Below are 18965 nucleotides of genomic sequence, written 5' to 3' on the forward strand. Positions count from 1 at the left end.
GGTCTTGGATTATTGGATATAATTTATGTGTGATTCTTTACTACTTTATCTAATTATCTAAGCAGCCATGAGTGAAGAAAGGTATTCTTTAACACAATGAAAAACATCATGGCTATTTTCACCATCAATTATTAACTGATTTATCCACTTAATTATTTATTTGTTTTACTTGCTGGATGCCTGTATTATCTATTCCCCATTGCACTCTCACCTCATGTGTTAACCAACGTTTGAGGGAGCATTAATAGATCGAATTTTAAGTTTACATGTTTTTTGAATTGCTAGGTTCAAGGGATGTTGATTCATTGAAGAACTTTGTTTTGGAAGAAGCTGATAAGGCAGCAACAAATGCACAAGCACAACAACTAGATAATGATAGAGAACTATAACTACTTTTTGAAGTATATCTTTTGCTTCAGCTTTATTTTTATATTCTTTGTCTAGACCCTCCAGTGTTATCCCTCGACACATGGAATGTTTTTTGACAAATTGACCTTTGGTGAAGGCTGGCAAGAGCGAGACACTAATGGGAGCAAGAGAGTGAGAAAGGGAAGAAGACGCGAAAAGAGAGGAAGGAGAAGGTCGCCGGCGTTGATGGTGGCTGACGGAGGCGCGGCTGTGCAGCGGTGATGGAGACAGGGGCTGAGGAAGAAGAATGGAAGGGAAAAGGGACCAAGGAAGAAGAAAAGGGCAGATGGGAGAGGAGACGAAATGACGTCGTTTTCGTCTTCAGGGACTTATACGTCCTGTTACGAAATACTCCGTCCCTAGAGACTTATACGTCCTGTTACGAAATGCTCCATGCCACTTGGCCTCCGTTACGTGCCACCTCAGCACCACCTCTGCCAGCTCAGCCTTTTCCGTTCAGTGCAAACGGCCGAATTTAACAGAAGGACATAAATGTCCACGTTTTTCAAGGGTCAGAAACTTTAATGTATTTTCCATTGCTTGAGGACGAAAATGTCTGCGAAAAAAGGGTCAAGGACAAAAATGTCTTTTATTTTTTTTTCTTTAATTTTATAATTTTGTTAGGAACAATTTAGTTCAAAATTTTAAAAAATGAATAAAAAAAATAATTTTAAAACTAAGTTAAATCTTAGAATTGATTTTGTATATAAAAAAAGAAAAAACTTAAAAACGAATAAAATTTTAAACATAAACCATGAAGACTAAAATCATACTTAACCCTAAGAAATACAAGTATTTTGAACAAAATGTTTGAAATTTGGTTCCACTACTCAAACTGATCTAATGGTTAGGATTGTACATTCCTTCTCATTCTTATAAACCTGTATAACATTATATGAATTAGTTAAGTAATAATAAAATTTACTAACTTTAAAATTAACCAAACTAAACTAGTCCACCTCTATTAAAAAATAAACATTTGTCCCAAAAATTAATACTAAACTAAAGACTAATACAAAAATAGTAACAAGCAAAAAAAATAAAATAAAACGGTATTTCTTTCTAAACTGGATATAGAACTCAGATTTAAATTGCGAATGTACAAATAAAACCGCACACTAAAGATTTTAACTATGGAAAAACAATTTTACAAGTATCGAACTATTCATAAAAAGCAGGATAATATCGTTCAAGAAATAAACATCTAAACTCTAGAACAATATTATAAATCCTTAATCCTCATCAAAAGCGCAGATAAAATAATTTAAGTCACTTCAGCAGCAGGGCACAAATTTCCGCAAAACAAGAGATTAAATTCTTTCAGCAGATAAATTCACAGAAGAGAGTAGCCTGATCCAATTATTAATGACAAACAGTTACTCTAGCCGAAAAAGCAAAGTACACGATCAGATCTTTCAACAGTTTAGTCTGCCTGCCAACTCCATCTCAGAGGGAACAGATGACACTCATAAACTCCGATAGTCTATCACAGTGACCTCGTCCTCCGGCGCATCAAGATCTTGATAGCTGTAGCACCAATGCCCGGTAAGAATACCACACAAGGAGAACAAACAAGTATTTGGTCACATCGGTTGAGTTTTGAGCAAATATAGACAACTGATATAGGCATTCCTTCTAACTTTCTGTCCCCTAAGGGTTTTTTCGAGTTTGGAGTTGAAGCGAAGGAATAACCCAATAACAGTTAAAATATTAATATTAATAAATAAATAACTTCAAGTTGCTATTCCAACTGATCGGAGTATAGACACCAAGGACTAAATTTAAGTGAGAATAATGAGCATGATCGGGCCAGGTTAAAAGACATAAGAGCTCACATTTGAGAGGACTTGAAAAAAGATTAGATAGGGGAAATATTAAAATATTTCGGCAAGGGGGAAAATACTGCAGATTTACCTGCGCATCCGCCGAGGATCTTGTCTGAAAGCTGGAGGAACAGCAATTATTGGTGCTGGTCCACCCATAGGATGGCCGGCGCGCATCTTCCTACCCGGGGCATCGTATGATGGTCCTCCTTGTTCTCTTAACATCTGCATTGCAACTTCTGGTGGAGCAGGAACAAAGGGTCCCAAAGGCCTGTAAAGTTGCAAATTATGCTAGTGAGCACTATAGGAAAAGTGTTCAGTAGTCAAAACTTCAAAAGAATGCATCAAGAACACATTAAGGGAAAAGATAATCAAACTGAAAATCATACCCAGCACCAGGAACAGGCATCAACACTGGTGGAGGCGGCGGCATATCAGAAGCAAATGGAGGTACGCCAGGACCAGCAAATGTATCATACATGGCTTCATCATGATTCCCCATCTCGAGTGCTTTAGATTGCCTCTCCCGGCTGGGGGAACTCTCAGGCCTATCTCCATCATTTATCCTGTCATTCCGATCATGATCTCGACGATTACCACGATCGTCTCTCAACCGGCCTTCCAATCCCAATCTTCGCTTTAAAGGTCTGTCCTTCTACAAATACAACAAAAGATTGTCCATAAGAATATGATATTGTTTACAAATACAACTCCAACCTTTACCACTATATTCTTAAAGTTTGCTAACATCAGATTATATGAAATATAGACAGAGAAAATTCCCAACACTTCTGATAGTCGCCTATTATTAGTGTGTAAGCTACTTGGAAGGGGATATGATGTAGATGATCAACCCACATGGGTGGACAACAGAGTGAACTATAGAGAGAATATTATAACTTTAAAATAGCAAGTAAATGAGAGGTAATTCAGTGATTAGAAATGAGTGACTATAAGAGGGAAAGTAGTTGCAAGGTAAGGTGAATTGAGAGGAAGAGGGAAATGTTTGGGAGAGCAGCTATTATCTACACAACACTAAATTTATGCTTAAATATTTTATTATCGATGAATTCCTTCCTGTTCATGAAGGAGCTACTCTCCAATGTGCTGTTTATCAGTAAGATTAGTTATCAACCTCACTTTATGGAAATATAAATATAAATACAAATCTTCAACACCATCAAGATTTCACAACACACCATAATGATGTTTTTATAAGATACGCAATAACTTACGTAATACTCCCTCCATCTCTTATTAATCATCACTAAGTTTATAAATCAATATATCTAGATACAAATAGGCACTAATGTGCCTATTGGTACCATTTTATTTATCAAATAGTAATAATAACAAATGAAATTATTTAGGATGGTAAGTACCTTAGACTCTAAATAGGTGGTCTTGTGTTCAAGTCTTAGATATAACTATATTTTTTATGAATTATATGTGAAGGGTATTTTAGGAAAAAAAGTTTAAGTAAAAAACTGAACAGAGAAAGAAAAAAAATAAGTCCACCTGAGGTTGCTGCATGATAGGCGTTCCACCAGGAGCATCTGGATCACTACAACATAGTAAGGACACTATCAGTAATATTCCACCAACACTTGCAACTATAACCTTAAAACATCAGAAACTTCAGTAACTTACTTCATGTAATTTTGAAAATAGAGATCCTCACGCACTTTTGAAGTTTGTTCCATAACAAGTTCTGGGTGTTTTAGCTTCAGATGTTTGTGCACAAATTCTGCTGCATGAAAAAGCTTTGTGCAGCTCTTAGCTCCACAACCATATTTCCATCCATACTTTTCATCCCTAATTTTCCGCACATAGGGATCCAACACCTCAACTGCAGCAGCATCTATCTTCTCCTTAGCAGTCATAACTTCCAAGGGATCCTGACCATTCAGCCTTCCCTGCCAAAATGAATCAAGTTTCTTCTCCCATTCAGATCCTGACCTGCCTGTTTCTTCATGCCCATTTCCTTCTGCCCTCACATGCCTAAAACCCTTGGCCTCATTAGTCTCAGTCATACCATAATAGTCTACACCATGAATCCGCCATAGATATGTAATAAGTGTGTCCAAAAGCTCAACACCCTCTAAACCTTTAACAGATGTCAGGCCCCGAATAATTATTATGGGTCCTACAGAGCCACTGTGAACTTTGTCATCATTTTTATTGTGATTACTGCTGCATAAAATATTGTCTTCAATTCCTTTTTCTGTGTCAAGCTTACGAACAAGTGCTTGTGCTTGTTGAATATCAGTTTGTATCCGTCTAAGATCAGAACTGACAGGGTGAGCCTTTGGAGCAGCTGAGAAATCATTTTCTTTATCAGATCCCCTACCATGTCTTCTTCTTTTACCTCCAGTCTCTGTTTCCTCCTCTGAATTTGGTTCACTTGCTGGTCCTGATTTGCTGGATGAGGAGGCATTTAAACCAGGATTTCTGCATTGATTTCAAACAAAATATACATTATGGGAAGAATTGACACCATGCAAATGACAGGCACGTGAAAGAGAGATATAATAATTGCATACAGTTCCAATGTCCCACTCTGCAGATCCAGTAAAAAATTCTTTGCCAGCTGTCGAGCATTTTCATTCCTCCTAAAAGATGATGAACCAGACAGGTTTGTTAAAAATTGAATGTCTCAACGCATTTAATCCACTTGCCCATTGAGAAACCATCCCTCAATGGGGAAAAGAAAGAGAAAGAAAATGATCAGTCAATTTTGAGAGGACATGTTCAGTTCTTCAATAGTCTGCAATATCCATGAAAAACCTCACCTTTCGATGACTGCGAGTAAATTTGTTGGATGATATTTATCTTTCAACCTATACCAAAAGGTAAAAAATTGGAAAACATAAGATTTCTAGAACAGAACAGTAGCAATTTCATAAACATTTAAAAATTGAACAATGAATATTAAACGGAAAAGGAAACAAACCAGTCCTCATCCTTATGTGCATTGAAATAAGCTCGCTTTTGGGTAGAAATGTATTCTGATCTGTACTCTTGATATCTTCCCAATAAAGAAAAGGAAATTCAATTCAAAAACTCATTTGTCAATGAATATCTCCAAATTCTTATGTTATAATTATGCAGAGGACACAACTTTCAAGGACTAACCTACGCTCTGCCTCGGCTGGCAGTATATCATCCTCAAGCTCCTGGATGAATTGCTTATAGGACATCAACCCTTCTCTGGAACAAATGCGTTAACAACATTTAAACAAATGCGTGTCACACACACAACATACAACATATGATAATTTTTCAGCCAACCTCCATAGGTTGAACTTGAAAAGAAATTCCAATTTCTAACTCATTCCTCAAATACCACCTCTTTCCATCTTGACAAACCTATTGACATTTCTCCGTAGGACATCTTTTATGTGGACAGCTATGCTTCACAGGATTCACAACAATGACATCTTTTATGTATTATGTTGCAGGTTTGTGCAATATTTCTATTTTGTTTGACTTCAAACAGCATAGCTTCTTTCTTAAATTTCCTTTGTTAATGGTATTGATCTTTGTAATTACATCTGTTTTTGCAGCTAAGCAGTCCTATATTATTAGAATTTGCAGCGACCACTAGGGCCGTCACAGAATAAAGATTATGCAAAACCTTTAAAATGAAAGTTCAATTTCCTGAAAACGCATGCCTTGTTAGAGCATTTGGAGGTTTGCTATACTTCCTTACTCAAGTACATTCCACTCATAAAATTCCTCATCTATGTTGAACAAGAAACACAGACACGTAGCAGATGATTTTTATTCATTTATGATGTAGTTAAAAAGGGCACATTACGAAGCTGACCTTTGTGCACCACCACTTGGCATGTCTGCATAACTACGATTGGTTTCCATATCTGCAAAGAGCAAAGCACCAACAAACAACATACAAACAGTGAGTAGGCTTCACCCCAAAAATATAAGGTTGGAAGTTGAATTATATCATACCGTGTATGATCACTTTTGTAGAACATGATATTTACGGTACCAAAATTTTGACAGAATATTTATCAGATTATCTTTATGTTTTCTTGATCCACATTATTAGTCTTGATTAAAATGAGTTGCAAAATCAGGAATGATGTATATTTTATGCTTTAAGGATTGAATTGGTCTTGCCTCACCTTGCTCTGTACTCATCCCATGTACTTACAAAATCGGAAGTAATAACATCACAAATACACAACAGATAACATGCAATGAAGAAACCATAAAATCCTATGAGGCGTAGCTTTTCAATCTTTCAACATCTCTAAGAAGTTACTATATGTACATATTTGCTTGTCAGAATGCAAGAGGAAAAGAGTTATGATATTTATAATTACATAAATCGGGGAAGAAAGACAGGAAATAATACTACACATAAAATAAGATTGTGTAATATAGGAAAAGCCCTATGTATTAGCTTCTACTAACATACCAGAAATCCCATTTTGATATCCCCCAGCAGGACGGTGTCCAAACCTGCCATAAGACTTATCATCAGCATAACCAGATCTTCCACCCACGCCCCTTTCGTAGCCGCCATAATAATCATACCCAAACCTGCATAATCAGATTGTAAATTCAAAAAATAAAATTAACGACAAAATGTTCTGAATAACATAGATTAACAAACGGATGATAGAGAACTATAGGAGCAAAGTAGCGATACAACTAGAACAAAGAAAGACAAACATGTTAACCATGCAATCAAAAGGACTTTTCCATTACAACAGAATAAACCAATATCATACCATGTCCTATATGAAAACTAATATGATCGAAATATGCAGCAGCAAATTCTCCATATATAATAATTCATGTGCACAAAGTTGAGCTACAATTACAATCCATATTCCCTTCTCTCAATCTCTCCCTCCATCTCTATCCCCCCCCCCTCCCCCTCTATCTCTTGTACAGTGTACACACACACGCACACACACACGGAAGGAAAAAAATAGCAAGAAAGTTAAAAAAACTGCGGGTAATGAAATTCTACCAACTTTTAGGTAGTAAATCATTCCCCTCTCCTATACTTTATCTCTCTCTTGTGGCAGCACTCATTCATGAACTTCCCTGTTTTTACACTCATTCACACTTTCACCAATCTCCTCTGTCAATTAGAGTTTTTGTTTGGTAGATTTGCACCAAAACCAGCCCATGCTTAAAACTTGAAACTCAGCCCAAGCTTAAAAATTAAAACTTGTGTTTAGCTGTTTTTTGAAGAAAAGAATTTCCAATTTCAGATTTTTAAATTTTAGGAAATGCATGCGAGATATTTATGAAAGTAGATTCTGTTTAGAACAAAAAAGCGGCCAAATACATTTGGTATGCCTGTTTCAGAATTGAATGCAGTTATTATTGTATAGATGTGGGTGGACTCAAGTTCAAATCTAGTGCCATGCAACTTGGGGATTTTATTTTTAATTAAATTACGCAGGCTGTGACTGTGTGGCGCATGGAATGGAAAAGAAATAAATATGGTTCAGAATTGCCCCGGTTCAAACCCAGACCAACGAAATTAAGAAAAGGAAGCTTATCACCTTTACCACTATGCCACCACATTTTGAACTGAATGTTCCCCACGAATAACAAAGAAGATGCTAAAACTGTGAACCGAGTCTGAGCATCTTCAAATTTAGCCATCTCTCTGAAAATATTTTCATGAGCATGTTTCCTTCAAAATCTAACCAAATACTTCTTTTAAAAAATGAATATGAAAAATAGAAAATAAAACAAATGGTACGCACATTAATAGTAATTTATTATGCAGACCACCTAAGGTGAAATGGACCATTAACATTTGACTCTGATAAAACTTCCTCCATAATGACTTAAAGGTTGTTTGTGAGTTTGGAGGATAAGAGAGTGAAATAGAGAGTTTGTATGTAATATAACATTTTCACTGCAAGCCTTCCCTCTCCTTCCCATAGCTCCAAAACCAGCTTTCCCTTCCCTTCCCCATCGCTCCAAAACCCAGCTCACAAATAAACCCTTAAAACTCCCCCCTCTTGGGTTTTTAAGGCAAACGAACCATCCAGACATACAAAACAAAATGGTTCAAAAAAATGAAAATGAAAATGAAAATGAAAAGCGATAAAGATTTGCTACCGCAAATAATACTAAGGTCTTTAACCAATGGCCCAAATTTCAAATATAACAGATCTGCAATAACAAATAACATAATAGAGACTAGATACCAAATCCCCTAAACAAACAATTTGAAGCTGAAATCCTAGCAAGTTACGATTTCATGTTAACGCAGTTCAACAACCCAAAATAATAGACTAAGAAAAGGGAAAACAAGAAATTAAAGAAACAAGAAACGAAATTGCATCACCTGTCATCGGGACCATAACCACCACGAGGACTACCCCTCCTGGATCGCTTATACGGCGGAGGGGAGCGACGCGAGGCGGGAGAATAGCGGCGGTCGCGGTGGGGAGGGCTGGGGCTGCGACGGCGCTTGAAGTCCCTGTCTCTATCCCTGTCCCTGGGAGGGGGCGGCGGGGGAGACATGTTCCGGTCGTAGTAGTCGCCGGCACCGCCAGCGCCACCACGACGGTGAGAGTGGCGATCAAAATCCCTATCATCCCTCCTGTCCCTGTCCCTCCTCCGGGTGGAGGAATGCGGCGGCGGGGGAGGTGGAGGTGGTAGATCGTCATTGGCGGGCGCGGAAACGGAGGCAGAGGCGGAAGTGGAGGAAGAGGGAGGAGCAGGAGGAGGTGGAGGAGGCGGAGGTGGAGCAGAGGAGGAAGGGGATTTGTCGACGGAATCGGAGGGCATGTTGATGACTTCTGCCATGGAAATTCGAAAACCCTAACCGAAAGGGGAAATAAGAAAAGTGAAGGAGGAGAAGTGGTTCTGCCTGTATAATCAAAATCTAGCTTGCCCCTTATGTTTTCTCTAATGTGTCTGCGTTTCGTTATGAGCAGATTTTGTATATTGAGAGTGGTTGTGTGCTGTGTGTCTGATAATGTTATATGCGTGCAGTGTTTTCTGTTCACGCCTATTAGAATGTGAAGCGGGCCGCCCTGCTTTGCCTCGAATCATCGTCTCATCCCATTTTCGCAGCCGAAAAAATTAAGAGTAATATTGGGCTAAAAAATTTAGACTAAAGGACAAATAAGTTTTTAATTTTTTTAAATATGGATATTTTTGTCTTTTAAAATTAAAAAATACATTTAAATTTCTCACTTTATAAAATGCATGATAATTATACCTTTTTGTCGAGTTTGAGCTCAAAACGGTAATGAAAAATGCTGATCTGGAAGGTAGAGACTGAGCTGTCCATTTTAGTTAATGATGTGGATGGGAAACAAATTGTTAATGGACAAATTGGTCCTTATACTTCAAACGACGCCATTACCAAAACAATCGCGGCGTAAATGAAAGCTTGGAGGAGAAGAAAAGGCATGTGAGTGATTAAGCCGGCGATGGTATAGGAAGAGGTTCTATAGGCATTGTGAGAGGTTTCTCTGATGAAGATGAAGCATTCTTGGATGAAGGCAGGGACGACATCGTTTGAGGAGAAGAAGAAGAAGAGGCAGACGGTGAAAATGAAGAAGTTAAGGCGGTTGGTGATTCCCTGGAGATTCTGTTTGGGGTTGTGGAACAATGTGGCCATCACGAAGCCCATGATGGTAAGTACCATGAGGCGCGACAAGAACAGCTCTGGGGTCTTCGGATGTTGATGAAGTTGCGCCGCATCAGGATCCATGTTTCCGAGAGGAAAGAGTTGGCGAATTTCGGAGCCAGCTGCTCCGGCGTGGCGTCGCCAGTTGTTGAGGTGAGGTAGTCGTTTTCGTTCACAGTGTAATCGCTGCTGTGAGAGGTTGGTGTCGCTGCCAGGATCTCGCTTAAGTATGTGTTCCTTTCACCATGTCCTCAAAGAGCTTTGTTTTCTGCTATTGATGTTCTTCTCTTGTTCACCTTCTATGTGTTTGCCATAATAAAGCTTTACCAAAGGTTATTTTCAAATGGCAACAACAACAGCAGCAACAGCATCACTTCCAACGGCCACAATAACCACCATAATAATGAGCTCAACAAGCCCCTTATCAGAAACAACAGGAATTTCACCAAAATAACAACCTTATGGTTCAAGCTAACTCTCATTGCAACATCTGTTTTGGCTGCACTTTTCATTGTTGCTTCCAGTTTAGTGTTCAACAGTTCTATAATTCAGGCTCCATGGAAGGTACTTGATGGAGTGTTTTGGTTGGTTCAGGCAATAAAACAAATTGTGCTTGCAATCATGATCATCCATAAGAAGATATTTGAAGCTGTTAATCATCTTGTGTCACTTAGAATCTATTGGATTGCAAGTTTCATTGTTTATAGCTTTTGGGGTTATACGTTTCTCCACTTTAGATGTTGACACTTTCATGGTGGATGACATAGTTTCTTTCATTTCCCTACCTATATCAATTTTTCTTCTTTGTTTTGGGATCAAAGAAGAGCTGGCAATGTATACTCTACCCGCGGGTACCCAACCCAGACCAATCTATTCGGGTAGGGTTGTGTATCCTACCCACTGCGGGTAGGGTACGGGTTTAGGGTATATCCTATCCTACCCTATCCGCACTCCTAATATATTATATAATATATATGTAAAAGTTATGTATGTAGTGAAGAAAGTGAGTCTTTACTCACAATCTTCCTCTTATAAAAACTTGAAATAATCACTAATGTAAATCCCGTTAGATTAGTAAATAATTAGTCAATAAATTAGTTTTTAATAAAAAAAATAAAATTGCAAATATTATATCAAATTAGGATAGAGCTCATCTAAACAAGAATTTTGACACTAATTTTGAAAAAAATCGGTCCAAAATTAGACCAAACGGGCCGAACCAGGCCCGTAGGCCCAAACCAGCCCAAAAGGACACTAAACGAATCCAAACATTTCCCCTTTCTTCCTTTATTCACATTGCACCAAGCAAAGGGAAGTGAAGAACGAAAAAAAACACTTCCAACCCTTACGGTGATTTCAAAATCCCGTAACTTCTCCGTCTGAGTTTCAATTGTCGAATCGTTTGCAGCCACGCGACCACTGCATCGAGCTCTACGTTTCTATCGGAATTTTCATAGGTAAGTCATTAATTACTCTTAGCCACTCCTTTCCCCCAATTTTTGAAAGTATTATACAAGTGTTGAATTTCTTTACTTTTTGATGTTTTAGGATCCAATTAGTTTGAGGAAAACGTTCACTCTTGCTTATGTGAAGCTTGGGTAAGGTGAGGATATAATAATTCTAACTAAATATTATGAATTTGTGTTTTGGGAATTAAATTGGGTATATATGTGTTATGAATGTGTATTAGGTTGTGAATAAATAATTGGAACTTGAAATTGTGGATATTGGAACTTGGAGGAAGCTAAACACTAGAGTTTTGTTGAGATTTTTGGGGATGTGATTGGTTTTAATAAGTTGCCTTGATCATTATGAAGAAATCAGCTAAGGTATGGTTTATGTTTCTTGCATTTAATATATAATGTTATGTGAAAACTTAGGGTATATGACTGTAGGATAGATTGAAATGCATGTGCATATATATATTGTTAGTATATTGTGAGAAAACATGTTTGGCTTGGTGTTGGTTGATTAATTGATGGTTTGGAGAAATATTGATTTGAGGTATATTTGTTGTGGTGGCTGTTGTGATGATAAGGAAGGCCCTATTGTGTTATAAGCTTAGGATTTGTAAATTATGGTTCTTGGTTGATTTTGGTTGATGGATTTGAATACTGTAAGTGTATTATTATTAATTTGAGGTATAGTTATTGTGTTGATTGTTAAAATAATGAGAAAGGGGGTATATTGTATTAAAGAATGCAGGTTTAGTGGTGAAAGGAATGGAATTATTGAATGAAAATGAGATTTGGAATTGTTTGCAAAATTTTGGTTTTGGACCGAACTTCGGCGAGTTATAACTTGGCTTCCAGAACTCCAAATTGATTCCAACTTGTTTTAAATAAAAGTTGGGTTCATAAAGTTTATGTCATTCGAAGAATGGGTGAAAAATATTTTAAATTGAAGAAATTATGGGTGTTGGAATATTTGAACTCAAAACTGATTTCCTTCTTCAATTTTGCATCTTGCTACTGAATCTGATTTTTTTTAAAAATGCACATCCACGCATACGTGTGGCTTATGGGTACGTATGGCATGAAATTTTGACGATGCGTACGCGATTGGTTCTATGCCTATACGTAATGAGCTAGTAAGCATGTCCACGTGTACGCGTGGCCCACGTGTACGCGTAACATGAAAAATTTGTATACGCGTACGTATGACAAAGGGGCGCACGTGCGAGCTGCATTTTTACATTCCCACGCGTACGCGTGGCCCCTATTTCAGCAAACATGGTTTTCAGAATTTTAAACCGCACTTCAGGCTTCTAAACCTCTATTTTCATTTCTTTAGTCATTAATAATAGTGTTAAACCTGATAATCAAATGAAGTTAGGAAATGGGGATAACTTGGAGATGAAGTAAAGTTGAAAAGTGATGAATTGATTATGAAATGTTACGGCTGATCATGTATGTTACTTGGCTTGATAATCAAATGAATGATCATGTATGATACTTGGCTTGAATGATTAAATTATCTGAGATAGGAGATTATCTGGATAAAGTACCGTGGCGTGCCACCACGTGTACCAAGTTGAAAACTCGATACTCTGTTGACCCTATGACGTAAGGGTGATTGGACACTTATAAATTCCCGGGAATAGTACCCCCATTGAGCGATTTGATATATATATGAGAAAAAAGCTATGCATAGACTCATGGGGATGCACGTCGGAGGACAGTCCAATGGTTTAGCAAACCGGACTTGTTGGGTTGGCTGTATAACCGATAGATGAGTTCATTAGCCATAGGACAGACATGCATCATGTGCATATTACTTAAATTACTTGTTTGTGCTCTAACTAGGTTTGCCTAAGTGCCTTTACTATATTAACTGTATATTTGCTATCTGCAGTACTTGTAACCTTATTGTGTTTGCTTTTATCTATTTATTTGTCTATGAAATGCTGACGGAGATGGAAGTATAGAGGAATGGCAGCATGGGAGTTAGATTTAAGATTAAGTTAAGTTAGGTTTAGATACTCTTAGAAAATCACATTTTATGGCTTCTGTTTAATACTATAAGCTCTATAATCTGAGTGTCGGTGTTCTAGGATTGCCTCGGACATTCCCAGGACCTTATATATTATGTGTGTGGCACATTTACCATGCTGAGAACCTCTGGTTCTCAGCCCATACTATGTTATTATTTTTCAGATGCAGGTCGAGAGGTATCTCGTTAGGCGTATGGACTCTTGAAGCGAAATGGTTACTGGATTATTTTGTTGTACAGTGATGTATATATATGTACTTTGCTTTCTCTCCACATAACTTATTTTTTTAGTCCTCTTAGAAGTTTATGAAAAGACAGAATTTTGTTTTTATATATATGTGTGTGTGAATATTCTTTGGCCATGTGTAATATTCTTTGGCCAACTTTAATTTTGCAGACTGAGTTAAGATAAAACGTAATTTATTTGTGATAAATTATTTTTTAATTTTAATTAATTAAACTAAATTATTAAACCATGATAAAACGTAATTTATAAATTATAATGGTTTTCAAAAATGCCTCATTTTATAATTTTTTAAATTTCTCAGCCCATCTAATTTTTTTAATATGCTCCAGATTTTCAGCCACAAAAAATTTAAAAGAAAATAAATAAAAAACTGGAAACAAAAGTTTTTTAAAAAATAAAACAAAAACAAATTAAAAGTTGAAAACGGCGATATACTTCAAACGTAACAAGCATCTGTGTTTTTTTATATCTAGTATAGCAGGGAATATATATAGTTCGAATGCCACATCTATATATATTTTGATTGCAAACGGAATTTAAGTTTATTTTTTGATCCAGCGGTAATAAAAGTTTAGGAACGAAAATAGTACTTATTATAACTCTTTTGACACACAGTTTTAATAATTTAGCGACGAAAAAATAAAAATAGGAATAATGATTAAATTAGATTTAATAAAAATTTAAATGGAGTGAATCAATTAATATATTTTTTTATGAATTAATTAATAAAAATAAAAAATATCTTTTAAAAAATCAGAAAAAAATTAAAGTCAAGAATCTAAGCCATAAAAAAAATCAATAAAATTAAAGTACCTTATGAAAATTCATATGACGATACAAATCGTTACAAATAGCTAAGATATATTTTAACTGTAAACGTAATTTGAGTTTGATTCTTTTGACTCAATAGTAATAATTTTTAGAGATGAAAATGGTAGATTTTAAAATCTTTTTGGCACACTAATTTGATAATTCCGTGGTGAAAAACAAAAAAGAGATAGTAGTTAGACTAGATTGAATAAAAATTTATATGGAGTGAATTAATTAATAAGGATAAGAAATATCCTTTAAAAACCCAGAAAGAAAAAAAAAATCAAACTCATGAAACTAAGTCACAAAAAAATTTCAAAAAAATTAAAGCACCTTGTAAAAATTTGCGCAAAGATACAAATTGTAAAAAATGTCTAAGATATATTTTGACAGTAAATGTGATTTGAGTTTGAATTTTTGACCTAACAGTGATAAAATTTTATAGGCAAAAATGGTGGATTTTAAAATCTTTTTGGCACACTAATTTAATAATTTAGCGACGAAAAAACAAAAACAAGAATAGTAATTAAGTTAGATTCAATAAGAATTTATATGGAGTGAATCACTTAATGTATTTTTTATATGAATCAATTAATAAGGATAAAAAATATCCTTTAAAAAAAATAAACTCATGAATCTACTCCATGAAAAAAATTCAATAAGATTAAAGTACTTTGTAAAAAGTCGCACAATGATGTAAATACTACAAAATGGCTAAGGTATATTTTGATTGCAAACATGATTTGAGTTTAATTTTTTGATCCAACAATGATAAAATTTTAGGGGCGAAAATGGTGGATTTTATAACTTTTTTGGCATGTTGTTTTGATAATTCAGCGGCGAAAAAACAAAACCAAGAATAATAATTAGATTAATTCAATGAAAATTTATATAGAGTGAATCAATTAATATATTTTTTTATATGAATATTAAATCTATTTAAAAAAATAATTGAATCAAATAAAAAGAGGTATAATTTAAGTAGACTACTTTTTTATTTTCTAATACAATTTTATTATGGTTTATAATAAATGGTCATGAATGTATAAATTTTTTTTCCCGTAAATTATATTTGGATGAAATATATATATATATATATATATATATATATATATATATATATATATTGTTATTTAAATCTATAAAAAATTTCATAGAGTTGACATTCAAAATTTGAAGGAATCTAATTTTGTAAAACTCCAATTTAATGAAAATTAAATAAACAATTTATTAAACATGAGCCGTCGTGGGTAGAAAAATTTAGAATCTTAATTTAAAAATTTAGATATAATATTATAGTATCAGAACGGTTCGTCCTCGTGAGTTTGAGGGATGGATTATTTATGCTTCAATGCATACTTTAAATTGTGTCTGTACTTGTTAGGATATCTAATTGATGTGTTTAGCATGAAGTTTATGAGTATATTTTTGAAAATTTGAAGCACTTAACTTGAGATATTAAGACTGATTACCTTGATATCACTTGTTTGGTGTGGACAGGACTCGAACGACGACTCGTATACATGGTTGAACCCGTATGCAGGGAGAGAATGAGGGAGACGCAACGATGATAACCAAGCCACGCTCTTCGCTGCTATGACCACTCTTGTGAACACTATGCACGCGGATACTGTGGCTACTAACCAGGCCATGGAGAGAACGAATGGAAATGGTAGTGGAGCTGGAGAAAACTCAGCTGAAAGAGGTCCGATGACATTGCCAATCTTTCTAAAGGTCAACCCCCTCGATTTTCAAGGGTTCAACTAATTCTATGGAATCCGATTATTGGTTCGAGACGATAAAAAGGGCAATGCAAGCACAACATATACTGGAAGATCAGTTAGTAGAATTTGTTGCATTTCAGTTGAATAGTGAAGCACAACACTGGTGGTAGGGAGCTCACCGTCTGCTGCAATAAGGGAATGGAGATGAAGTTATCACCTAGGAGAGGTTTAGAGAGGAGTTTACAAGAAATACTTCCCGAACTTCGTGAGACACGCTAAGGAATTAAAACTACTGTATATAAATTGATCAAACATATATCTAGTATCTATGATAAATAGTTATTTCCAGATATATCAAGAGTATTAAATTTAAGATGAGAGAACTTTGACATAATAAAAATTTATTACCTTAAGTCTTCTTAAATTTTGTTCGGAATCTCATGCTGATAATATGTTGTAACATAAATAAATAAATAAATAATAAATTTAAAATAAAAAATTCTAATATTAATATTCACTATTATAATTATCTCACTATAATAATAGAGTTAATACATATATTTACTAGTGTTATATATATATATATATATATATATATATATATATATATATATATATATATATATATATTTTGGAGAAGGAAAAATTACCAAAAGTACCCATGAAATTTACGAACGCTGACAAAAGTACCCATAAACTAAGGAAATTAACGATGTACCCATGGAAGATGAGTTCCGTATGACAAAAATATCAAAACCCTAATTTTTTGTTGATTTTTTTAATAAAATTTTCAAACTATCCCCACCCTCAACCTCAACTCACTTTTTTTATCTTCCATAACTCAACATGTACCTTTAAAACTTGTCATGGAATCCAAAACTACTCCTACAACAGATGAAATGAATCTTTTATGGTGAAAATTTTGGATAATAACGCAACAGAGGATTGTAGCGTCGAGATTAACAAAAGAATCAATCTGTTGGGAATAAATAGTATGACCACAATCCAATCAATATGTGTCAAATAATTTGTTATTGTTATTATATTAAAATGTTAATATAATAAGGTCCTTAATTAAATTTAGAGATTTATCATTGTGATAGTGATCATAATATTGAGAGATAAATCTTTTATAATTTAATCTAAATTGTTCTTGGTCATAGGATTATTAAAAAGGACATTAATAATCCGGAAAGATCAATCAATATATATATATAATGGTCTTCGTTGGATGAAGATTAATAGATCTCATTTATTAAATTATATATATAGATGGTGCATATAGGGATATGACCATTGAACTGACTTACTCTGAGAATTTCTAATGGTTATAATTACCGCATATTTGTCAATAGGATATTCTCAAGATGAACATAGTAATAGAGTTACCTTTGACCTGCGATTATCATAGTAATTAACAACGTATTTATTATACTTTTATTCCGGACACCTAATATCCTAGGGTGCTAGTTGAATGGATATTGGGTATGATTAAATACTTGTAGAATTAATGATCAGTTAATAAGAAATTCGTCAACTCTCGGTAAAGAGTTTGAGCTCTATGATTATAATGAGATGAATAAAACATTGGCCAAGGGAATTGAATGAATGAAGAAATGAGTTTCTTAGGTCATTCACAGTTCATTATAATAATGGTAACAAATTATAATAATGATAATTGAGAATATTAAATGAGATTTGAGAATAATTAGTTATTCTATTTCTAAATTTGGATGAGATTCTAATTGATTCTGTTTTCAAATTGAGTTATGATATGATTCATAAAATTTGAATGATTCAGATTTGGAATTTCAAGATATGATTTAAATTTGAATTGAGAATCAAATTTAAAATCAGTAACAAATCTTATACTATATATATGTACGTCAAGAGTACAGGAAAGTCACGAGGGTTTTATTCCTTTACCTCTATGCACATAAATATATGTGAGGCTAATTCTTGGAGAAGAATTGTATGGTGTGCAAAGAGTTGCAAAGAGGTTTCTCAATTTAGATCAGATGTCCATTGGTCAAGGAGTTGACAGCAAATGTTGGTCTCGGTGTGGATACGTATAGAGTCTTCGTACAATCGAAGAATAAAGTTTTTACTAAAGCGTCTAAAGATATTTAGATCTGATCTATATATTATTGGAATAAAGTTTAAACACAAAATAGATCTTTAGGATTACTTTCTTTTCTTCCACTGCGTGTTATGAACACATGGTAATCCTTCACAATCAATACCGATGAAGAATCAGAGAAAGAATCATAAAGAAACAGTTTTTAATTGTTTCATTTGTTTTTTCTTTTTTTTGTCTTAATTTGAGAGCTTTCTTTGTGTGCAGGGATTGGCGAAAAAAATAGAAAAGAGCTCACCATACTAAATTTATCTTCGAGGAATCGATCGAAATCTTCTACCACTACCACCCCATTGATTTTGGCCTGGTCTATTATAGGTAGTTTTGGACTCCATGACAAAGGTTTTAAAGGTACAAGTTGAGTTATGAAAAGTTGAAAAAGTGAGATGAGGTTGAGAATGAGGGTAATTTAAAAATTTTATTAAAAAAATAACAAAAAAATTGAATTTGGATACTTTTCTCATATAAAATTCATCTTTCATGGGTACATTATTAATTTTCTTAGTTTATAGGTCATAAAATTCGTAAATTTCATGATACTTTTGTTAGTTTTTTCCTTTTAAAAATAGTGAATGAACATTTACCTTGTCATCTTTATCACAACAATCCTTATCACAACAGTTCTTTTGACAAAAAAAATGTTAATTTAAAAGACTCACTACGAAAAAGATTCTATTTTGCC

General features: G+C 34.6%; 1 protein-coding gene across 1 annotated transcript; it reads right to left on the minus strand.

Moving 5' to 3' along the window:
• Window positions 1–1463: 1463 nt before the first annotated feature.
• LOC112707563 (serrate RNA effector molecule) lies at window positions 1464–9353 on the minus strand. The gene is made up of 12 exons (XM_025759348.3): window positions 8578–9353; window positions 6676–6800; window positions 6061–6112; window positions 5367–5441; window positions 5185–5259; window positions 5024–5071; window positions 4775–4843; window positions 3882–4682; window positions 3750–3795; window positions 2621–2886; window positions 2323–2502; window positions 1464–1935 (listed from the first exon to the last, which is right to left on the minus strand). The coding sequence occupies exons 1-12, from the start codon at window positions 9039–9041 to the stop codon at window positions 1875–1877; spliced, it is 2262 nt and encodes a 753-aa protein (XP_025615133.1). The 5' UTR covers window positions 9042–9353; the 3' UTR covers window positions 1464–1874.
• Window positions 9354–18965: the final 9612 nt, after the last annotated feature.

Source organism: Arachis hypogaea, chromosome 8, assembly GCF_003086295.3.
Source record: "Arachis hypogaea cultivar Tifrunner chromosome 8, arahy.Tifrunner.gnm2.J5K5, whole genome shotgun sequence".
Taxonomy (NCBI): Eukaryota; Viridiplantae; Streptophyta; class Magnoliopsida; order Fabales; family Fabaceae; genus Arachis; species Arachis hypogaea.